Below are 25,394 nucleotides of genomic sequence, written 5' to 3'. Positions count from 1 at the left end.
CAAGCCTGGGAAGCAGGAAGAGACTACACTCTGCCCACATTTCTGACTCCAGAGGAAAACATCAAATGCCATCTGGGACCCTGGTGCACGGGGACTCCCAGAAAGGGTGGCAGAGGGCCTCCTGATTGCTGCCCTCACATAGAGCTCATAAGCAACACCACACAAGCAAACTTGAGCCTCGGGACCACATGTAAGACCAACTTTTCTGCTCCAGGTGACCTGCCTGATGGACTCAGGACACACGCCCACAGTAACACCTGAAGACCACTAGACAGGAACAACTACACGCCCAAAAGCAGAACACTCTGTTCCCATAACTGGCTGAAAGAAAACAGGAAAACAGGTCTACAGCACTCCTGACACACAGGCCTATAGGAAGGTCAAGCCACTGTCAGAAAAAGCAGAAAAAAGTAACAACAGAGATAATCTGATGGCAAGAGGCAACTGCAGGAACCCAAGCAACAGAAACCAAGACTACATGGCATCATCGAAGCCCAATTCTCCCACCAAAGCAAACACTGGATATCCAAACACAACAGAACAGCAAGATCTAGATTTAAATCATATTTGGTCATGATGCTGGAGGACTTCAAGAAAGACATGAAGAGCTCCCTTAGAGAAATGCAGGAAAACATAAATGAACAAGTAGAAGCTTATAGAGAGGAATCACAAAAATCCCTGAAAGAATTCCAGGAAAACACAATCAAACAGTTGAAGGAATTAAAAATGGAAATAGAAGCAATGAAGAAAGAACAGAGGGAAAAAACCCTGGACATAGAAGACCAAAGGAAGAGACAAGGAGCCATAGATACAAGCATCACCAACAGAATACAAGAGGTGGAAGAGAGAATCTCAGGAGCAGAAGATTCCATAGAAATCATCGACACAACTGTCAAAGATAATGTAAAATGGAAAAAGCTACTGGTCCAAAACATACAGGAAATCCAGGACCCAATGAGAAGATCAAACCTAAGGAGAATAAGTATAGAAGAGAGTGAAGACTCCCAGCTCAAAGGACCAGTAAATATCTTCAGCAAAATCATAGAAGAAAACTTCCATAACCTAAAGAGAGACATGCCCATAAGCATACAAGAAGCCTGCAAAACTCCAAATAGATTGGACCAGAAAAGAAACTCCTCCCATCGGATAATAGTCAAAACACAAAATGCACAAAACAAAGAAAGAATATTAAAAGCAGTAAGGGGAAAAAGTCAAGTAACATATAAAGGCAGACCTATCAGAATCACACCAGAATTCTCGCCAGAGACTATGAAAGCCAAAAGATCCTGGACAAATGTCATACAGGCCCTAAGAGAACACAAATGCCAGCCCAGGTTACTGTATCCTGCAAAACTCTCAATTAACATAGATGAAGAAACCAAGATATTCCATGAAAAAACCAAATTTACACCATATCTTTCTACAAATCCAACACTACGAATAATAATAAATGGTAACGCCCAACATAAGGAGACAAGCTACACCCTAGAAAAAGCAAGAAACTAAAGGCCTTGGCAACAAAACAAAGAGAAGAAGAGCACACAAACATAACGTCACATCCAAATATGAATATAACAGGAAGCAATAATCAATATCCCTTAATATCTCTCAACATCAATGGTGTCAACTCCCCAATAAAAAGACATAGATTAACAAACTGGATACGCCACGAGGACCCTGCATTCTGCTGCCTACAGGAAACACACCTCAGAGACAAAGACAGATACTACCTCAGAGTAAAAGGCTGGAAAACAAATTTCCAAGCAAATGGTAGGAAGAAGCAAGCTGGAGTAGCCAGTCTAATATCGAATAAAATCAATTTTCAACTAAAAGTCATAAAAAAAGATAAGGAAGGACACTTCATATTCATCAAAGGAAAAATCCACCAAGATGAACTATCTATGCTCCAAATACAAGGGCACCTACATACGAAAAAGAAACCTTACTAAAGCTCAAAGCACACATTGCACCTCACACAATAATAGCAGGAGATTTCAACACCCCACTCTCATCAATGGACAGATCATGGAAACAGAAATTAAACAGAGACGTAGACAGAGTAAGAGAAGTCATGAACCAAATACACTTAACAGATGTTTATAGACCACTCTATCCTAAAGCAAAAGGATATACATTCTTCTCAGCACTTTATAGTACTTTCTCCAAAATTGACCATATAATTGGTCAAAAAACAGGCCTCAACAGATACAGAAAGATAGAAATAATCCCATGCGTGCTATCAGACCACCATGGCCTAAAGCTGGTCTTCAATAACAATAAGGGAAGAATGCCAACATATACGTGGAAGCTGAACAAAGCTTTACTCAACGATAACCTGGTCAAGGAAGAAATAAAGAAAGAATTTAAAGACTTCTTAGAATTTAATGAAAATGAAGGTACAACATACCCAAACTTATGGGACACAATGAAAGCTGTGCTAAGAGGAAAACTCATAGCGCTGAGTGCCTGCAGAAAGAAACAGGAGAGAGCATATGTCAACAGCTTAACAGCACACCTAAAAGCTCTAAAACAAAAAGAAGCAAATACACCGAGAAGGAGTAGAAGGCAGGAAATAATCAATCTCAGAGCTGAAATCAACCAAGTAGAAACAAAAAGGACCATAGAAAGTATCAACAGAACCAAAAGTTGATTCTTTGAGAAAATCAACAAGATAGATAAACCTTTAGCCAGTCTAACAAGAGGACACAGATAGTGTGTCCAGCTTAACAAAATCAGAAATGAAAAGGGAGACATAATCAGAGGAAATTCAAAAAAATCATCAGGTCCTACTACAAAAGCCTATATTCAACAAAACTTGAAAATTTGCAGGAAGTGGACAATTTCCTAGACAGACACCAGGTGCCTAGGTTAAATCAGGAACTGATAAACCATTTAAACAACCCCACAACTCCTAGCAAAATATAAGCAGTCATTAAAGGTATCCCAACCAAAAAGAGCCCAGGTCCAGATCCGCTCAGTGCAGAATTCTATCAGACCTTCATAGAAGACCTCACACCAATACTATTCAAACTATTCCACAAAATTGAAACAGATGGAGCACTACCGAATTCCTTCTATGAAACCACAATTACTCTTATACCTAAACCACACAAAGACCCAACAAAGAAAGAGAACTTCATACCAATTTCCCTTATGAATATCGACGCAAAAATACTCAATAAAATTCTGCCAAACCGAATCCAAGAGCGCATCAAAACAATCATCCACCATGATCAAGTAGGCTTCGTCCCAGGCATGCAGGGATGGTTTAATATACGGAAAACCATCAACGTGATCCATTATATAAACAAACTGAAAGAACAAAACCACATGATCATTTCATTAGATGCTGAGAAAGCATTTGACAAAATTCAACACCCCTTCATGATAAAAGTCCTGGAAAGACTAGGAATGCAAGGCCCATACCTAAACGTAGTAAAAGCCATATACAGCAAAACAGTTGCTAACATTAAACTAAATTGAGAGAAACTTGAAGCAATCCCAGTAAAATCAGGGACTAGACAAGGCTGCCCACTCTCTCCCTTCTTATTCAATATAGTTCTTGAAGTTCTAACCAGAGCAATCAGACAACAAAAGGAGATCAAGAGGATACAGATTGGAAAAGAAGTAGTCAAAATATCACTATTTGCAGATGATATGATAGTATATTTAAGTGATCCCAAAAGTTCCACCAGAGAACTACTAAAGCTGATAAACAACTTCAGCAAAGTGGCTGGGTATAAAATTAACTCAAATAAATCAGTAGCCTTCCTCTACACAAAAGAGAAACAAACCAAGAAAGAAATTAGGGAAACAATACCCTTCATTATAGATCCAAATAATATAAAGTACCTCGGTGTGACTTTAACCAAGCAAGTAAAAGATCTGTACAATAAGAACTTCAAGCCTCTGAAGAAAGAAATTGAAGAAGACCTCAGAAGATGGAAAGATCTCCCATGCTCATGGATTGGCAGGATTAATATAATAAAAATGGCCATTTTACCAAAAGCAATCTACAGATTCAATGCAATCCCCATCAAAATACCAATCCAATTCTTCAAAGAGTTAAACAGAACAATTTGCAAATTCATCTGGAATAACAAAAAACCCAGGATAGCTAAAACTATCCTCAACAATAAAAGGACTTCAAGGGGAATCACTATCCCTGAACTCAAGCAGTATTACAGAGCAATAGTGATCAAAACTGCATGGTATTGGTACAGAGACAGACAGATAGACCAATAGAATAGAATTGAAGACCCAGAAATGAACCCACACACCTATGGTCATTTGATTTTTGACAAAGGAGCCAAAACCATCCAATGGAAAAAAGATAGCATTTTCAGCAAATGGTGCTGGTTCAACTGGAGGTCACCATGTGGAAGAATGCAGATCGATCCATGCTTATCACCCTGTACAAAGCTTAAGTCCAAGTGGATCAAGGACCTCCACATCAAACCAGACACACTCAAACTAATAGAAGAAAAACTGGGGCAGCAACTCGAACACATGGGCACTGGAGAAAATTTCCTGAACAAAACACCAATGGCTTATGCTCTAAGATCAAGAATTGACAAATGGGATCTCATAAAACTGCAAAGCTTCTGTAAGGCAAAAGACACTGTCATTAGGACAAAACAGCAACCAACAGATTGGGAAAAGATTTTACCAATCCTATAACAGATAGAGGCCTTATATCCAAAATATACAAAGAACTCAAGAAGTTAGACCACAGGGAGACAAATAACCCTATTAAAAAAATGGGGTTCAGCATTCTGGAAATCAGTCTGGAGGTTCCTCAGAAAATTGGACATTGAACTGCCTGAGGATCCAGCTATACCTCTCTTGGGCATATACCCAAAAGATGCCTCAACATATAAAAGAGACACGTGCTCCACTATGTTCATCGCAGCCTTATTTATAATAGCCAGAAGCTGGAAAGAACCCAGATGCCCTTCAACAGAGGAATGGATACAGAAAATGTGGTACATCTACACAATGGAATATTACTCAGCTATCAAAAACAACGAGTTTGTGAAATTCGTAGGCAAATGGTTGGAACTGGAAAATATCATCCTGAGTGAGCTAACCCAATCACAGAAAGACATACATGGTATGCACTCATTGATAAGTGGCTATTAGCCCAAATGCTTGAATTACCCTAGATCCCTAGAACAAACGAAACTCAAGACGGATGATCAAAATTGAATGCTTCACTCCTTCTTTAAATGAGGAAAAAGAATACCCTTGGCAGGGAAGGGAGAGGCAAAGATTAAAACAGAGACTGAAGGAACACCCATTCAGAGCCTGCCCCACATGTGGCCCATACATATACAGCCACCCAATTAGACAAGATGGATGAAGCAAAGAAGTGCAGACCGACAGGAGCCGGATGTAGATCGCTCCTGAGAGACACAGCCAGAATACAGCAAATACAGAGGCGAATGCCAGCAGCAAACCACTGAACTGAGAATAGGTCCCCTGTTGAAGGAATCAGAGAAAGAACTGGAAGAGCTTGAAGGGGCTCGAGACCCCAAAAGTACAACAATGCCAAGCAACCAGAGCTTCCAGGGACTAAGCCACTACCTAAAGACTATACATGGACTGACCCTGGACTCTGACCCCATAGGTAGCGATGAATATCCTAGTAAGAGCACCAGTGGAAGGGGAAGCCCTGGGTCCTGCTAAGACTGAACCCCCAGTGAACTAGTCTATGGGGGGAGGGCGGCAATGGGGGGAGGATTGGGAGGGGAACACCCATAAGGAAGGGGAGGGGGGAGGGGGATGTTTGCCCGGAAACCGGGAAAGGGAATAACACTCGAAATGTATATAAGAAATACTCAAGTTAATAAAAAATAAAAAAAAAGAAAAAAAAGGGGTAGCATCTTTTAGAGCTAAGAGTATGGCTACCCTTTGAGATGGCCTTCCACCTCCCAGGTAGGGGCCCACCAGAAACAGGCTTCACATATACTAGGCAGGTGCTCACCACTGAGCTATATCCCCAGAATAAATGGACAGTTGTTTATTTAAAAAAAAATGGGGTTCAGAGCTAAACAAAGAATTCACAGCTGACGAATGCTGAATGGCTGAGAAACACCTAAAGGAATGTTCAACATCTTTAGTCATAAGGGAAATGCAAATCAAAACAACCCTGAGATTTCACCTCACACCAGTGAGAATGGCTAAGATCAAAAACTCAGGTGACAGGGCTGGAGAGATGGCTCAGCGGTTAAGAGCACCCGACTGCTCTTCCAGAGGTCATGAGTTCAATTCCCAGCAACCACATGGTGGCTCACAACCATCTGTAAAGAGATCTGATGCCCTCTTCTGGTGTTTCTGAAGACAGCTACAGTGTACTTATATATAATAAATAAATAAATCTAAAAAAAAAAAAAAAAACTCAGGTGACAGCAGATGCTGGCGAGGATGTGGAGAAAGAGGAACACTCCTCCATTGTTGGTGGGATTGCAGACTGGTACAACCATTCTGGAAATCAGTCTGGAGGTTCCTCAGAAAATTGGACATTGAACTACCTGAGGACCCAGCTATACCTCTCTTGGGCATATACCTAAAAGATGCCCCAACATATAAAAAAGACACGTGCTGCACTGTGTTCATAGCAGCCTTATTTGTAATAGCCAGAAGCTAGAAAGAACCCAGATGCCCTTCAACAGAGGAATGGATATAGAAATGTGGTACATCTACACAATGGAATATTACTCAGCTCTCAAAACAATGACTTTATGAAATTCGTAGGCAAATGGAGGGAACTGGAAAATATCATCCTGAGTGAGGTAACCCACTCACAGAAAAACACACATGGTATGCACTCATATTAAGTGGCTATTAGCCCAAATGCTTGAATTACCCTAGATGCACAGAACACGTGAAACTCAAGACAGATGATCAAAATGTGAATGTTTCACTACTTCTTTAAAAGGGGAACAAGAATACCCTTGGCAGAGAATAGAGAGGCAAAGATTAAAACAGAGACTGAAGGAACACCCATTCAGAGCCTGCCCCACATGTGGCCCATACATATACAGCCACCCAATTAGACAAGATGGATGAAGCAAAGAAGTGCAGGCCGACAGGAACCGAATGTAGATCGCTCCTGAGAGACACAGCCAGAATACAGCAAATACATAGGCGAATGCCAGCAGCAAATCACTGAACTGAGAACTGGACTCACGTTGAAGGAATCAGAGAAAGGACTGGAAGAGCTTGAAGGGGCTCGAGACCCCATATGAACAACAATGCCAACCAACCAGAGCTTCCAGGGACTAAGCCACTACCTAAAGACTATACATGACTGACCCTGGACTCTGACCTCATAGGTAGCAATGAACAGCCTAGTAAGAGCACCAGTGGAACTGGAAGCCCTTGGTCCTGCTAAGACTGAACCCCCAGGGAATGTGATTGTTGGGGGGAGTGCGGTAATGGGGGGAGGATGGAGAGGGGAACACCCATATAGAAGAGGAGGGGGAGGGGCTAGGGGGATGTTGGCCTGGAAACCAGGAAAGGGAATAACATTAGAAATGTAAATAAGAAATACTCAAGTTAATAAAAAAAAAGAGGGGTTGGGGATTTGGCTCAGTGGCAGAGTGCTTGCCTAGGAAGCGCAAGGCCCAGGGTTCGGTCCCCAGCTCCGAAAAAAAAGAACCAAAAAAAATAAAAAATAAAAAAAAAGAAATCTATCTAATAAAAATTTTTAAAAAGAACAGGGAGCTGGTATAATTTTCTTTATAAAGTATATAATCTCCATTATTTTGTGATGAAGAAAGAAAATGCACTATGACACTGTATTCCTCAGGAAGACAAGGCAACAGTCTACACTTGTCAGTGACATATATGCCTGCTACAGACACCTCCCAGTAAATGCAGAGACATTTTCAGAGTAAGGTCTCTAAAATCAGAGCCTCATGCTTCTGCTACTGTTTGCATTGTCTTGTTTATCTCAGTCACTCCCCACTATTGTGAAAAATTGCCTCATTTTTATTTCTTACTCATATGTACATGTTACAGCTAGCAACAGAGCAAATTCAGTAATGGGGTCTCTGCAAGAGATTCAGTGAAGAGCATGGGTGGTGCCTTTCAAGCATTTATATTGAGTTCCCCCACCCTCTTGTCTTTAGTCGTACCTGTGACATCCACGTGTTTCAGCAGCAGCAGGAGTCCATACCTCAGAGTGGTACTTGTTGTTTCTGTGCCAGCTCCAAACATGTCAGTTACAGTAGCCACCAAGCTTTCAAGGGTAAACTCAGACTGCGGATTGTGCTTTTCCTAGGATTTATCTGGATATTACTTGGTTTGCTGGCATATTCAATTACAATCAATCAAAAATAATTGTTTGTTCTTAAAGATAAGAAGCATAAACAATGCAAAGTCTAGTACTAAAACTATAGTAACTAAACAGGAAAGCAGGAAGCATTATTAATTTACCCACTCCATATTTCCCTTCAAAATTGTTACAATTGTAGAATATCAATGTTCTCACCACAAATGATACTCATGAGAAGTAATGAATATGATAATTATTTGGTCATTTGATAACATTATGGAACAAAGATATATTACATTAGCTATATTTATATACACATATATAAAAGTTTAAAGCAATGTAGTCAGTTTTCCATCACTTTGACAATACAATAAGAATCATTACTAATTAGGAGGAAGAGTCACTGCTGCTATTGATCTAGCTGTTTGGTCCTGGACTGCTTGGCCCTGGAACACTGGGAACATAAGGAGACAGAACATTTTGGTAGAAAGAAATGCGGTAAAGCAGAGCTACTCACCTCTCATAGGCAGAAAGCAAAGAAAGGGGAAAGAGACAACGGTGACAGCATGACCCATAAAGGATAAATAAAGCCAAGCAGGTCTTTAGCACATGGTTCTTTGTTACACGTTTAAGAAAGGTCCAAGCCATAACAATGAAAATAATTCTTGTAAAGATGTTGCAACTAATCCTTTTGTTAAAGGATTTGTGCAGTTACAATACTGATTTCCTCATTATGAATGCTGAACTGTGTGAGACTAATAGTACTGTTAGAAATACAAATGTCAGTTGAGAAAGATGATAAATTATCATTGATATGTGAGATTCATTGAGAGAGAGAGAGAGAGAGAGAGAGAGAGAGAGAGAGAGAGAGAGAGAGAGAGGGAGAGAGAGAGAGAGGTGTGAGAACAGAGCCATGATTAGTCAGAACATGAATGGGAGAGCATTGGAAGGGATAGTGTCTCATTTTGAAGACAGCATGGCAGGGCCTTTGAGGGAAAGTGGCCTGCTTAAAACCTGGGAAGAAGTTTCATTATAAGGAATCAATTAAAACATAAAAAGGTACAGACACACAAGGTGAAAGATTGATGAAATCATCTATGAAACTCTCAAAGAACTAATAAAAACTACAAGAAGCCATATTTCTTTTACCTTCCAGGCTCTTGTGATGCTGTTCATGAGAGACATGTCCATGACAATGTGACAGGATACAAAGGGAGAGAGAAAGAAAGTTCAGAAACTGTAGAGGACATTCTGATTTTTTACAAGTTTTCTGGGACTGGCAGAAATTTCTATACATAATTCAGTCTGATTTAGTCTACATGAATCAATGCATGGAGAAAGGTACTTGGCCTGATCATAAATCTTACTTGAGATGTGTGTGTGAGTGAGTGAGTGTGTGTGTGTGTGTGTGTGTGTGTGTGTGTGTGTGTTGCAGAGAGGAGGACTATGTGTCTCCAGGGCTGCAGAGAGCATGACTTGATTTCTTCAAGCTGATGGGTCACTCTCATGAGTGACCAGTGATGAGGAGTAATACCTAAGGTTGGCCTCTAAACCACAGATGCACACATCTGTGCCTAAATGTATACCTATGCATACAAAAATACACACACACACACACACACACACAATTATGCACAGATAGTATCAAGCCATAGTTAATAAATGGCTAGATTATAAAAATATACTTAGGTTCAAGGAGCAACACCTGTTTTTAAATGCAGCACTAAGGCAAAAATCCTAAGGTAAGTAACATAGACCTTGTAGGTCACTCAGTGCACTGAGGTGAGCAGTCTTCACAGCATTATGGGAGTCTGTCTCAGTGGTAATGATAATCCTTACCAACCAGAAGACAGGCACAGAATGAGAGTAATTGACTTCTTTTCTCTGGCAGTTTCTTCCCATTGTTACCTCCTCTACATTTCGTTCCATATGACAACCTAACCTCCATTGAAAATGCTTTGATGGTCACCTTGTCAACACTTTGATATCACTTTGACTAATGAGCTTCACCTCTCTGTCTAATGATACAAGAGGGGACAAGAAATAGTGGCTGTCACATGCTGCCCTTCCTCTCCACACTCGGCTCTTTTTTTCTCCATCTTTATTAAATTGGGTATTTCTTATTTACATTTCAAATGTTATTCCCTTTCCCAGTTTCCAGGCCAAAAACCACCTAAACTCTCACCCTCCTCTTCTATATGGGTGTTCCCCTTCCCATCCCCCACCACCACCACCACCACAACAATCACGTTGACTGGGATTCCAGCCTTGGCAGGGCCAAGGGCTTCCCCTGCCACTGGTACCCCTTCTAGGCTATTCGTTGCTACCTATGCATTTGGAGCCCAGGGTCAGTCCATGGGTAGTGGCTTAGTCCCTGGAAGCTCTGGTTGGTTGGCATTATTGTTCATATGGGGTCTCAAGCCCCTTCAGCTCTTTCAGTCCTTTCTCTGATTCCTTCAACGGGGGTCCCGTTCTCAGTTCAGTGGTTTAATGATGGCATTCGCCTATGTATTTACCATATTCTGACTGTGTCTCTCAGGAAAGATAAACATCCAGTTCCTGTCAGCCTGCACCACTTTGCTTCATCCATCTTATCTAGTTTGGTAGCTGTATATGTATGGGCCACATGTGGGGCAGGCTCTGAATGGGTGTTCCTTCTACCTCTATTTTAATCTTTGCATCCCTATCCCTTCCTAAGGGTATTCTTGATCCCCTTTTAAAGAAGGAGGGAACATCCACATTTTGATCATCCTTCTTGAGGTTCATGTGTTCTGTGCATCTAGGGTAATTCGGCCATTTGGGCAAATATCCACTTATCATTGAGTACATACCATGTGTGTTTTTCTGTGAGTGGCTTACCTCACTCAGGATGATATTTTCCAGTTCCATCCATTTGCCTATGAATTTCATGAAGTCATTGTTTTTGATAGCTGAGTAATATTCCATTGTGTAGATGTACCACATTTTCTGTTGAAGGGCATCTGGGTTCTTTTCAGCTTCTGGCTATTATAAATAAGGCTGCTATGAACTTAGTGGGCATGTGTCTTTGTTATATGTTGGGGCATCTTTTGGGTATATGCCCAAGAGAGGTATAGCTGAGTCCTCCAGTAGTTCAATGTCCAATTTTCTGAGGAACCTCCAGAGTGATTTCAAGAATGGTTGTAGGGGTTGGGGATTTAGCTCAGTGGTAGAGCGCTTGCCTAGCAAGCGCAAGGCCCTGGGTTTGGTCCCCAGCTCCGAAAAAAAAAGAATGGTTGTAGTAGTCTGCAATCCCACCACCAATGGAGGAGTGTTCCACTTTCTCCACATCCTCGCCAGCATTTGCTGTCACCTGAGTTTTTGATCTTAGCCATTCTCACTGGTGTGAGGTGGAATCTCAGGGTTGTTTTGATTTGCATTTCCCTTATGACTGAAGATGTTGAACATTTTTTAGGTGTTTCTCAGTCATTCGGCATTCCTCAGCTGTGAATTCTTTGTTTAGCCCTGAACCCCATTTTTAATAGGGTTATTTGACTCTCTGGGTCTTGAGTTCTTTGTATACTCTCCATCTATGTTAATTGAGAGTTTTGCTGAATACAGTAACCTGGGATGGCATTTGTGTTCTCTTAGGGCCTGTATGACACTTGTTCAGGATCTTCTGGCTTTCATAATCTCTGGTTAGAAGTCTGGTGTAATTCTGATAGGTCTGCCTTTATATGTTACTTTACCTTTTTCCCTTACTGCTTTTAATATTTTTTCTTTGTTTTGTGCATTTTGTGTTTTGACTATTATCCGATGGGAGGAGTTTCTTTTCTGGTCCAATCTATTTGGAGTTCTGTAGGCTTCTTGTATGTTTATGGGCATCTCTTTCTTTAGGTTAGGGAAGTTTTCTTCTATGGTTTTGCTGAAGATATTTACTGGTCCTTTGAGCTGGCAGTCTTCACTCTCTTCTATACCTATTATCCTTAGGTTTGATCTTCTCATTGGGTCCTGGATTTCCTGTATGTTTTGGACCAGTAGCTTTTTCCATTTTACATTATCTTTGACAGTTGTGTCGATGATTTCTATGGAATCTTCTGCTCCTGAGATTCTTTCTACCTCTTGTATTCTGCTGGTGATGCTTGTATCTATGGCTCCTTGTCTCTTCCTTTGGTCTTCTATATCCAGGGTTGTTTCCCTGTGTTCTTTCTTCATTGCTTCTATTTCCATTTTTAATTCCTTCAACTGTTTGATTGTGTTTTCCTGGAATTCTTTCAGGGATTTTTGTGATTCCTCTCTATAGGCTTCTACTTGTTTATTTATGTTTTCCTGCATTTCTCTGAGGAAGTTCTTCATGTCTTTCTTGAAGTCCTCCAGCATCATGGTCAAATATGATTTTAAATCTAGATTTTGATTTTCTGGTGTGTTTGGATATTCTGTGTTTGCTTTGGTGGGAGAATTGGGCTTCGATGATGCCATGTAGTCTTGGTTTCTGTTGCTTGGGTTCCTGAGCTTGCCTCTTGCCATCAGGTTGTCTCTGGTGTTACCTTATTTTGCTATTTCTGACAGTGGCTTGACCTTCCTATAGGCCTGTGTGTCAGGAGTGCTGTAGACCTGTTTTCCTGTTTTCTCTCAGCCAGTTATGGGAACAGAGTGTTCTGCTCTCAGTCCTGTAGTTGTTCCTGTTCACTGGTTTTCAGCTGGCCCAGTGGGCAGGAACCAAAAGGGCCTGCCCCAACTTCTCCTAGGTCCCTGTGCACAGGGGGCCCACATGGCACTAGGTGTTTTCCTCTTGAGTCAGAATGTGGATAGAGAGTAGTCTCCTCTGGTTTCCCAGGCGTGTCTGCTCCTCTGAAGTTCTAGCTCTCCCTCCCATGGGATTTGGGTGCAGGGAGCTGTTTCACCAGGTCTGCTCAGATCCAGGTGCAGTTTGGAGTGCAGGGCTCCTGCAGCTTGACTGATCTAATCTTCCAATGCCCAGAGGCACTATACAGTTTTCTCTTGGGCCAAGGATGTGGGCAAAGGTGGGCAACAGTGGCAGTCTCTCCTGCCCTGCAGTCTCAGGATTGCTCACACTTCTGGGTGATCAGCTCTCTGTACCATGGGGTTTGGGAGCAGGGAGCTGTAGGCCAGGATCAGCGAGGTTTGAGCCCACAGCCAGCTCTTTATAGCTTCTTCTGTTCTTTTCCTCCCCTCAGTATGTCACTATTTCCCGAATGAACTGTATTAGTCCAGTCCTCCCTGATCTCTGGCTCCTAGAATCGTACTACCCCAATTCTGCAATTGTTCCTGAACCTTTCCTACCACTATTCTAATTGACCATGTCAATCCTTTCCTCCTGGTTAAACTTACCAAGGCACAGAATATTTCTTACTATTGAACTTTCCAACATAGCTCCTGCTATTTGCAGCATCCATCCCATTAACTAAAACAAAGCTAATGGACTATGAAAATGGACACCTAGAATTTATTTCTGAATCTACACATCTACCATCTAGACATTTATCAAGCTAAAGCAGGTACCATATAGCTCATCCTATAGAGTTTACAGGAAACTTATCCTGAGTATAATGTGCATTAGACTCTTATTCAGGCTTACAGATACAGATTCTCATGACAATATGTATGTTTGTAGAGTGCTTGAAAAACATGTCCCTCCTCATTTCCAACTATACTCAACTACAGATCCATCCGCCCCAACTCTTTACTGCATCACTTCATTGTGCCCAGGTGAAATCCTCTCCCCTCTTCCTGGATTAAAATACTCGAATATCTGTATCAAACTTCAGGTCATCCAGGAAACTTGCCCAGTGGGTTTCTTCTCCTTCTCCCACATACTCTGATATAACCATGTCCCCTTTTCTTCCAATGCTGGGTATTTTTAATGCCTGACTTGTTTTTCTACTTTACCTGGTACTTATCCTCTCTTGACTCAGACAGCTTGTTGATACTTAAAAGCTGTTCCCACATGTTCCAGTTATATAACAATGTAATTTTTAAACCGTTTATGGTTGCTAGTCCAGTTCCATGCACACAGAAAGTACTTCACTTAAAGTACTTCTTGCCTGAACAGTTATGCATTCTTAGTAATTACAGAAATCATCAACAAATCAGATAATGCAACACAACAAATAATATTTTACCTGTTCCATTTTGTTCAAGAAACAATCAATGAAGTCCCGAGGATTGTCCTTGTCCAAGGACTCTTGGTGTTCTTTTACTTTCTCCAAAACATAGTTTTTTATATAGAAGAAATTCTTAAGTACTTGGTTATGACTTCCAGGGAAGTAATCAATAATGGCAGGGAAAGTATTGCAGACCTTGAAGATTAAAGATCATTAATTAAACTCAAGTCATGAGTACCATGACCCTAGTTAGAAACTAGGGTGACAGCCACACATTAGGCAAAGCAAGGGGAGGGGGTCGAAGACACCAGTAGAACAAGGCCCACAGAATGTACTAAGCAGGAATCATAGGGGCTGACAGAGACTGGAGCAACAATCACAGAGCCTGTATGAGTCTGAGATAAATCCTCTGCACATGTTATATTTGTGTGACTTTGTGTTTTTGTGGGATTCCAAAGAATCTGAGAGGGCAGGATCTCTGACTTTATTGCCTGCTCTTAGGACCTTTTCTTCCTACTGTTTACCATCCCCAGCCTTAATATGAGAGTTTGTACCTAGTATAATTATAACTGGTTAAGTCATCTTCCATTGATATCCCTGGGGGGCCTGCTCTTTTCTGAAGGGAAACAAAGGAAGAGATCTGTGAGACAAGGGAGGAGGTGACTAGGGTGACTGGAGGGAGAAGTAGCTGTGGTAGGGATGTAATATATGAAGAAAGAATACATTTTTTTACAAACCAGGATAAACTTCAGGAGAAACATTTCAGTGTACACGATATGTATAAAGGAAAATGCTGCAAAGACTACACTGAACTGATCACATGACCAGGGATAATAAGCATCTCCAACAGTCAAACCAATATTTTTTTATATTACTAAAGCACCTTTCTTCCACTCTCTCCTTTATACCTCCAATCTTAAACTACTGGAAGTCCATAACTCTCCTGCATGAGATAAACTAAGAGATCAGGGAAGTTCAGTGAACCAGAGACAGACTAGAGTTATTCCATAATATTTCTACTGGGAAGGGCTCGAGGATATCATGAAACTCAATTCTATGGACATTTTATGGAAACATTTTATGGACAAATATTTATATACAATAGTGGTCAAATGATTCCGATAAAACTATGTAACTCTCGTCTACAAAGTAGGATGCCAGTTTAGTAGATGGTGATGTTTTTGAACATGACAACCCAACAGAGTTAGGTTTTATATACCCAGATGTCAATCATCTTAAAAACCCAACCTACTTTCTCAGCCAGAGCCTAGCTTCAGCTAGGCTGAGTCTTTGCTTTGGAAGCCCTAGTACTCAAAAGTTCCTGACAGCCTCTGTGCTCCCAAACATTCTTTAACTTTGATAACCTCAATGGCAAATTCACTGCTGGGACTGGAGAGATGGCTCAGCGATTAAGAGCACTGGCCACTCTTCCAGAGGTCCTGAGTTCAATTCCTAGTAGCCTCATGGAGGCTCACAACCACCTGTAATGTGATCTGATGCTGTCTTCTGGCCTGCACGTGTACATGCGAACAGAGCACTCATATACATGAAATAAATAAATAAACTCTTTAAAGAAAATCACTGTTAGGTGAAGGGATGAAAATGAACTTAGATTGGCAGACAAGCCTGTTATAGATAGAAGGATTGCAACAGTCTCCTAGACAGCTATCAAGAACCTGGGCATGCCTCTGCAACTACCAAGGTAATGCTTGGACTTTTGTGGTTTTATGTTTTCTAGGCATTTGTATTCTCTTCTGAAGAATAAAGTCCTCTGCTGTCTTAACACATCCATTATATCCCAAGATGACAGTAATGTGAAAACACACACACACACACATACACACATACACACATACGCATAAACCTAAAATCAAAAATTGTCTGAACTAACTTTATTAGAAGTATGGAAAGTAGTAACTGTTCACATAAACCAATGGAAAGTTGAGGGAAAAAACTAGGAAGGCATCGTAGCATTGCTTTGCACTTGTGTCACCTCTGCCCTGTCTTGGTGGCATCCATAACAAGAGTCCTGTCCCCAGTGTATAGTACTGTGGCTATTGATTCTGCCTGGGTGGTGGGGGTGATAGTTTTGTGTTTTAACCTAACAAGGGTCTAGGGGAAGAAGCTGAAATACTAGCCAAAGCATTTGTCTTTGTTTCACCTAACTTAGAACTCATCAGGGTGGAAACATTGTAAAGACTATCAAAAAACCTCAATATTCCTCCAGGCAGCATAGGGTCACCTGCGACCAAAGAAAACAATTACAGCTCCTGGCAGAACAGGAATAACCGGAAGAAGAGCTGGGGAGAGGCTGTCTTTGAAAAATCAGGACACTCAAAAACATCCATGTATACTGATGTTTCAAGAGCCATGGAACACCCATGACAGGTAAAAACTAAGAAAGTACCTGGGGAAAAGTTCTAAGCATGCACTTCTGCTGATTCCTTAACTCTGGGACTGGGACTAGGCATACAGCTAGTCTGGTGGGAACTTCTTCATGTCTCTTCTACTGTTCCACTCTTCCACTCCCTACTTCTCATCTTTTGCTTTCTTTGCTCTACTGTTTGTATCTCTACATTATCTCCTTCCTTCCTTCTCTTCTCTATTTTCCTTTCTGTCATCTTTAACTCTTACATAGGAGAGTAGAATCTGTCAGCAGCTAAAGAGACAGACACTTCGGAGAACAAGTATGATAAAACATATGGTTTAGGAATTTACTAATACTTTCTGCCTTCAGAACATAAAAGTACAAAGGAATATTTAATAACCTGCAACAACACCTGGGGATACAGCTTAGCAGTTAAGAGAACAAGCTCATCTTGAAGAACCGGAGTACGGTTCACAGAATCATAAAGCTCATAACCACCCAGAACTCCAGCTTTGGTTTCTGCAACACAACACACACACACACACACACACACACACACACACACACACACAGAGAGAGAGAGAGAGAGAGAGAGAGAGAGAGAGAGAGAGAGAGAAGGCAGAGAGAGAAGACAGAGAGAAATAAAGGAAGGAAGAAGGGGACTAGGGATGAAGGGAGAGAAGGAGGAAGGGAGGGAAGGAGGAAGTAAAAAAGAAAGTTGCACATTGCATCTCTGAAATGTCTGAAAAGGAATAAATCCAGATAATGCTGTGGTCTTCTCAGAGAAAAAACCTAGATGGCTTCTTAGAAAGAAAAGCCTTGACCTCACCTGTAGCCATGGGGAGCTGAAAAGCCTGAAGTTTTCATTAAATCTGTGCATCAAGTTAAGAAAAGTCGGATCTTTATAATCAAAGCGATTCTGGAAAATAATGGAGCATATCACATTGCAGGGAGCACAGCCCAGGATAAAGGTGGGATCAAAAGGGGCACCTAGGTAGTGGGAAATAGTAAAAATAAACGTTAATACATATACATAAAAGACTCTTTAATAGTATATTGATAATAGTATATATTTTATAAACTCTGAATTAATAAATTCCTAGAAGGACCCAGAGATATGCCTCAGAGGTTAAGGACACTAAATAGTCTTCCAGAGGACCCAGGTTCAAATACCAGGAGCAGCATGGCAGCTCACAGCTGTCTGTGACTCCAACATCTGACCCAGATGTAGATGCAGCAAAACACCAGTGCACATAAAATAAAGTAAAGAGATTAAAAATAAGAACATGCTTAACCAGGTGTTGATGGTACAGCCCTTTAAACCCAGCAGTTATGAGGCAGAATTGGGCATAGAGCCAGTTCTAGGAGAGCCATGGGCAGTTACATAAAGAAAACTTTTCTCAAAAATAAATTAAATAAATAAATAAATAGGTTCCTAGAAATACTCTATTAGGTAGAATTATGGTATATCAAAAACCAGAACACTGTTTTTTTAGACCTGATTTAATAACACCTTCTAATTGGGATGTAAAGTAAATAAATAAATGAATTAATGGGAAAAACCCAACTCCTTCTACCCTTGTTTCTGGATGGTTATCCAAACATTATATTAGTGTCTCTGCCTTTGTTTACACATTGGGCCTGAGTGACCTCTTTGGCAAGGAAAAGAAGAATGATGTGGAAATGATGTTTTTAAAACAGGTATTTAAATAGTGCTAGGCATGATAGTAGCCATCTGTAATCCCAGCACTCAGGAAACACAAGAGGAGAGCTGAGAGTTATCCAACACAACCAGTCTGAAAGTCCTAGACCTGTCTGAACTACACATCAAAACCCTTGTCTCAAAAGAAGGAGGAGAAGGAGGAAGAGGAGGAGGGAAGGAGGAAGAGGAGGAGGAGAAAGAACAGAAGAAGAAACACAAAGCAATTTTAAAGACCTAACAGTTACAAACACAGAATCACATCTCTCTAGAAAGCTTATAGATAATTAATAGAATTATAGAATATTAGTATAGGAAGGAAGAAAAGAATAATCTAACCATCTTTAACACAGATGAATATTTGAAGGAATTGCAAATATAACCAGCAGAAAAGAAGACCAAAAAAAGAAAGGTTGACCCAAATCCCATGGGAGGGAGAGCTAGACCTTCAGGGGGGCAGACACGCCTGGGAAGCCAGAGGAGACTACTCTCTGCCCACATTTCTGACTCTAGAGGAAAACACTTAGCTCCATCTGAGCCCCCTGTACACAGGGTCCCAAGAGAAGGAGGGGCAGGCCCTTATGGTTTGCAGCACTCACAGAGAGGTGAAACCTGGATCTGAGGAGTGACTTCAGGCCCAGGAGAGACCAGAGGTAAGACCAAATTTACTAATCCAAGTGACTGCCTGGTGGACTCAGGACACACAAAGGCAAAATGCCTCTGGGACCGGGCACTTCCAGTTTCTAGCTGGGGCCCGAACCTCCCTGATCCTGGCCCACAACTCCCCGCTCCCAAACCCGGTGGGAGAGAGAGCTCATCGCCCAGACAGTAGGGCACTCCTGAGACTGCAGGGCAAGAGAGACCTCCAGTACTGCAGAAGTGCAGGTCGACAGAAACCGGATGTAGATCTCTCCTGAGAGACACACCCAGAATACAGCAAATACAGAGGCGAATGCCAGCAGCAAATCACTGAACTGAGAACAGAACCCCTGTAGAAGGAATCAGAGAAAGGACTGGAAGAGCTTGAAGGGGCTCGAGACCCCATATGTACAACAATGCCAACCAACCAGAGCTTCCAGGGACTAAGCCACTACCCAAAGACTATACATGGACTGACCCTGGGCTCCATCCTCATAGGTAGCAATGAATAGCCTAGTAAGAGCACCAGTGGAAGGGCCCTTGGCCCTGTCAAGACTGAACCCCAGTGAACGTGATTGTTGGGGGAAGGGTGGTAATGGGGGGAGGATGGGGAGGGGAACACCCATAAAGAAGGGAAGGGGTAGGGGTTAGGGGGATGTTGACCGGGATCCCGGGAAGGGGAATAACAATCGAAATGTAAATAAGATATACTCAAGTTAATAAAGATAAAAAAAGAAAGAAATACTCAAGTTAATAAAGATAAAATAAATAAATAGATAAATAAATAAATAAATAAATAAATAAATAAATATGGGGCGAAAAAGACAGCTTCGTCTGCCCTAAATAAGTTAAATTTTTAAAAATATCATTAATAACACACAGGTCAAACATAAACGTTAAATTGCTAAGTAGTAACCATGTTCATAGTCCAGGGTGGAAAACTAACAAGAGGTTCCTATTGTGAAAATAACCTTTAATACCACCAGAGCCCACATTTTTATCAAAGCTCACCCTCTAGTGGACATTGATGCTATTGCATGAAAAACCATCAACATAATATAGGTAGTTTGGTGGTGGTGGTGGTGGTGGTGGTGGTGGTGGTGGTGGTGGTGGTGGTGGTGGTGGTGGTGGTGGTGGTGGTGGTGGTGGTGATGTCGTTGTTGTTGTTGTTTTGATGTCTTTTTTGGATTTTTATTTACTTACATTTCAAATGTTATCACATTTTTCTGTTTTCCATCCATAAACGCCCTATCCCATCCCCCTACTCCTTCTTCTATGAGGGTGTTCCCCCACCATCAACCCACCCCTTCCTGCCTCCCCACCCAAACATTCCCCTACACTGGGGGAAACAGCCTTGGCAGGACCAAAGGTTTCTTCTCCCATTGGTGCACCACAAGGCCATCCTCTGCAACATATGCAGCTAAAGCCATGTGTACTCTTTGGGTGGTGGTTTAGTCCCTGGGAGCTCTGGTTGGTTGATATTGTTCTTATGGGGCTGCAAATCCCTTACATTCCTTCTGTCCTTTCTCTAACTACACCAGTTAGAGCCCTGTTCTCAGTTCAACAATTGACTGTGAGCACCTGCCTCTGTAGTTGTCATGCTCTGGCAGAGTCTGTCAGGAGACACCTATATCAAGCTCCTGTCAGCATGCACTTCTTGGCATCCCCAATATTGTCTGGATTTAGTGGCTGTATGTATATGGGTTGGATCCCCAGGTGGGGCAGGCTCTGAATGTCCATTTCTTCAATTTCTGCTCCAAACTTTGTCTCTATATCTCCTCCAATGAATATTTTTGTTCCCCCTTCTAAGGACTGAAGCATCCACACTTTGGTTGTTCTTCTTCTTGAGCTTCATGTGGTCTATGAAAATCTTGGGTAATCCAAGCTTTGGGGATTGTATTCACTTACCTGTGAGTGTGTTTTTTTGTGACTGGGTTACCTCACTGAGGAAGATATTTTCAAGTTCCATCCATTTGCCTATGAATTTCATGAAATCATTGTTTTTGATAGCTGAGTAGTACTCCATTGTATAGATGTACCACATTTTCTGTATCCATTCCTCTGTTGACGGACATCTGGATTCTTTCCAGCTTCTGGCTATTATAAATAAGGCTGCTATGAACATAGTGGAGCATGTGTCCTTGTTATATGTTGGAGCACCCAGGAGAGGTATAACTGGGTCCTCAGGTAGTGCAATGTCTATTTTTCTAAAGAACCGCCAGAGTAAGTTCCAGAGTGGTTGTACTAGCTTGTGATCCCACCAACAATGGAGGAGTGTTCCTCTTTCTCCACATCCTTGCCAACATCTGTTGTCACCTAAGTTTTTGATCTTGGCCATTCTAACTGGTATGAGGTGAAATTTCAGGGTTGTTTCGATTTGCATCTCCCTGATGACTAAGGATGTTGAATATTTCTTTAGGTGTTGCTCAGCCATTCAATATTCCTCAGTTGAGAATTCTTTGTTTAGCTCTGTACCTCGTTTTTAATAGGGCTATTTGATTCTCTGGAGTCTAACTTCTTGAATTCTTTGTATATATTGAATATTAGCCCTCTATCAGATGTAGGGTTGATAAAGACCTTTCCCCAATCTGTTGTTTTCTGTTTTGTCCTAATGACAGTGCCCTTTGCCTTATAGAAGCTTTGCAATTTTATGAGGTCCCATTTGTCGATTCTTGATCTTAGAGCATAAGCCATTGGTGTTCTGTTCAGGAAATTTTACCCTGTGCCCATGTGTTTGAGACTCTTCCCCACTTTTTCTTCTAATAGTTTCATTGTATCTGGTTTTATGTGGAGGTTCTTGATCCACTTGGACTTGAACTTTGTACAGGGCAATAAGTATGGATCTATTTGCATTCTTCCACATGCTGACCTCCAGTTGAACAAGCACCACTTTTTTTAAAATGCTGTCTTTTTTCCACTGGATGTTTTTAGGAACACTCCTCCATTGCTGGTGGGACTGAAAGCTGGTAAAAACCACTCTGGAAATCAGTGTGGTGGTTCCTGAGAAAATTGGAAATAGTTCTACCTGAGGACACAGCTATACCACTCCTGGACTTATACCCAAAAGATGCTCCAACATATAATAAGGACACATGCTCCACTGTGTTTATAGCAACCTTATTTATAATAGCCAGAAGCTGGAAACAACGTAAATGTCCCTCAACAAAAGAATGGATACAGAAAATGTGGTACTTTGCCTAGCAAGCACAAGGCCCTGGGTTCAGTCCCCAGCTCCTAAAAAAAAAAAAAGAAAAAAGAAAAAAAGAAAAGAAAATGTGGTACATATACACAATGGAGTACTACACAGTGATTAAAAACAATGACTTCATGAAATTCACAGGCAAATGGATGAAACTTGAAAATATCAGCCTGAGTGAGATAACCCAAAGACAAAAGAACACATATGGTATATATTCACTAATAAGTGGATATTAGCCCAAAAGCCCACAATGCCCATAATACAACCCACAGAATGTATGGAGTGTAGATGAAGGAAGACCAGGGTGTGAATGCATCAGTCCTGAATTGAGGGGGGCCAGGATGATCAGGGGAGGTGGAAGGAAAGAGGGACCAGGGAGGAAGAAAGGAGGGGGATCAGGATCAGGGTCTGCAGGAGATGTGAGAGAGGTACAGAGGGTTAGGAAGTTGAACAAAACTATGTAGGGGGCGGGTGATGAGGAACTGGAGATGGCCACCAGAGGGTCCCAGACACCAGGGAACTGTGAGGCTCTCAGGACCCATCAGGTATGACTAGCCAAAATGTGCAGAAAGGGGGGGTGAGAAATCCTACAGAAACCTCCTCCAGCAGATAGGCATGGTCCCCAGTTGAGGGATGGGGACACCCACCCATCTCAAAGTTTTTAATCCAGAAATGTTCCTGTGCAAAGGAAGAACAGGGACAAAAAAATGGAACAAAGACTGAAAGAAGAGCCAACCAGGAACTGCCCCATCTGGGGATCCTTCATGTCTGCAGACATCAAACCCAACACTATGGCCGTGGTCAAGAAGAGAAGCTTACTAACAGGAACCCTGTGTGGCAGTTCCTGAGGAAGTCCAGGCAGCAACTGACCAATGCAGATGTGGATAGTTGGCACCAACCATCAAACAGACCTCAGGGAACCTGGTGGGGGAGCTGGCAGAAGGTCTTGAGGAGCAGAGGGGGATTGCAACCCCATTGAAAGAACAACATTGGCTGGCCTGACCACCTAGTTCTCCCAGAGTCTAGACCACCAACCAAGGAATGTACCTGGTGGATCTATGGCTCTAGATACATATGTAGCAGAGAATGGTCTTGCCTGACAGCAATGGGAAGGGAGGCCCTTGGTCGTGGAGAAGTTTGATGACTCAGAATAGGGGGATGCTGGAGCAGTGGGACAGGAGAGTGTGGGTAAGTGGGTGGGTGAGAACTCTCATACAGGCAAAGGGGAGGTGGGAGGGCAGAGGTGGGATGAGGGGCTGGTGGACAGGTAACCAGGAAGTGGGATGGGAGTTTGTGAAGGGGGTAATTAGGAAGTGGGATATCATTTGAGAAGTAAATGAATGGAATGATTAACAAAAAAAAGAATAGAGAGGCTGGAGAATGAGAAACAAATATAATTACATGGGAAGAAGAAACTCTAGTTCTCCAAAGCACAGCACAGTGGCTGTAGTTATATCAATTCCTTACATATTTTAAAGAACAGGTAGACAGTGATTCTGATTACCCCAAGAAGAACCGATAAATGTCTAAGGAGACAAAATGCTAGTTACTATGCTATCATTGCAAATATATGCATGTGCAATAAGCATGTACAATCATTGCTTATTAGTTTTAAAAGGTATTTGTGCACAAGTGATGGGGAATTCAACAGAAGAAGTCTATTTAGTAGTTAATAATACCTAAACCAGACCCCTTTTCTGTTTAAACACACCATAACACTGAGTTTCAAGATTACTTTTTAATTTCGGCATAGGAGAGAAAGAAATAATCACTGGAATCATTAATTTCAAATTTGGAGAAAGGGAGTTCTCAGTCAAAGTCTGATTCTCAATATCAAAGTCAGTTGGAATCCAAGCTGAAAATTGTATTTACTGTGACAATTACATCTCGGATGAGCACAGCCAAGAGTGGAGGGAGAGTAGGTAAAAATTATCATTAATATTCTAACTTAAAGTCTAATTGTTTCAAAAATCCAGCGAGAGTTTTGTTTTCATTCAGATATTGTGAGGTTTGCTGATCAGGATATCCTTCAACAGACTCTCCTAGAAAGGACAAAGACAGTTCCCATGGCATAGAAAGCAGACGGCCAAGGGAGAGCAGAGACCAGGCCTTTGTTGGAGTTTGTAGGCAAAGGGACTACTGAGACAGGAAAAGGCAGACTTTGTAAGTTTAGAAATGCAAAGTATGCAGAGACCTCTGAACCATGCTTGTGGTGGGTTCTTAACCATCCCTCGTCCTGGCTATAAATGGATTTACCCAGTGCATGGGAATGTACTAAAGGAGGTGGTTGAGGGCCATAGATGGAGCGGCTGGATTGTATGCCAAAAGCACGCTTTGGGGAAAGTATTTGCTATCGTTAGCTGTATTAGCTAGCCTTGAGAGGGGCAGCCCTAGATGTCATACCCTCATAAAACATAGAAGATAAAATTCACAATTAGTACAAAAATATAGATAGAGAATAACGTAAGGAGAACTTAAAATAGCGCCAACTTACAATTAGAGAAGTTGAGGTTAAACATTAATAATATTTATGATTTGGTTCAATAGATCAATTTAAAACTTCCCTTTTGTGATGTAGACAACTCGTAAAGTATGCAAACAATGAAGTGTACAGTGAGTAACGTGAAATAACTCGTGCTGACATCTTTCAGTAGCCAAAAACTGAGAAGCAAACCACAAGCACTCAAGGGGCATTAACGATGCCTAGAACTAGAAACCATGGGTGAACACCATTGCTGTAAACACTGCAGACACAGGCCTGTAAAGAACCCCAGACACGACTTTCAGGGAGGCCGAAGCTACAAACCAGAGCTATTAAGCAAAAACATGCACGTTTTCATGTTCCATGGAGTAACAGATAACTTCCATAATGTCATCTCACAAAGATGTCCCTAGTGAAATGTTCTAGAATAGTTAGCCAACAATTATGTCATGGAGAAACACTGCCAAATTTGATATATGATATTCAATCTTTCTGTCTGTGTGGCATTTTTGGAAAATAAAGTTTGGCACAAAACAGAATTTAATGAGGTTTATCCCCAACCCAGATGCACAGACATTATGAAAAGACATGGAAGGCACAGAGCTACAAAAGTTTCCTTGGATCTCTGTACCAAACCATTCCT

General features: G+C 41.5%; 1 protein-coding gene across 2 annotated transcripts in view; it reads right to left on the bottom strand.

The window, feature by feature from the left end:
* The window catches only part of Cyp2c11 (cytochrome P450, subfamily 2, polypeptide 11), a 36,229-nt gene that overhangs the window by 8,300 nt on the left and 2,535 nt on the right, over positions 1–25,394 (bottom strand). For both annotated transcript variants that reach the window (NM_019184.2, XM_087653668.1), the window contains exons 4-6: positions 17,562–17,722; positions 14,383–14,559; positions 8,142–8,283 (exon numbers count right to left, since the gene is read on the bottom strand). In NM_019184.2, the coding sequence (NP_062057.2) occupies positions 8,142–8,283; positions 14,383–14,559; positions 17,562–17,722 (480 nt within the window). The remainder of the gene's footprint in view (positions 1–8,141; positions 8,284–14,382; positions 14,560–17,561; positions 17,723–25,394) is intronic.

The sequence above is a fragment of the Rattus norvegicus genome, chromosome 1 (assembly GCF_021556685.1).
Source record: "Rattus norvegicus strain SHRSP/BbbUtx chromosome 1, alternate assembly SHRSP_T2T, whole genome shotgun sequence".
Lineage (NCBI taxonomy): Eukaryota > Metazoa > Chordata > Mammalia > Rodentia > Muridae > Rattus > Rattus norvegicus.
This window is presented reverse-complemented; position numbering and strand designations above follow the sequence as displayed.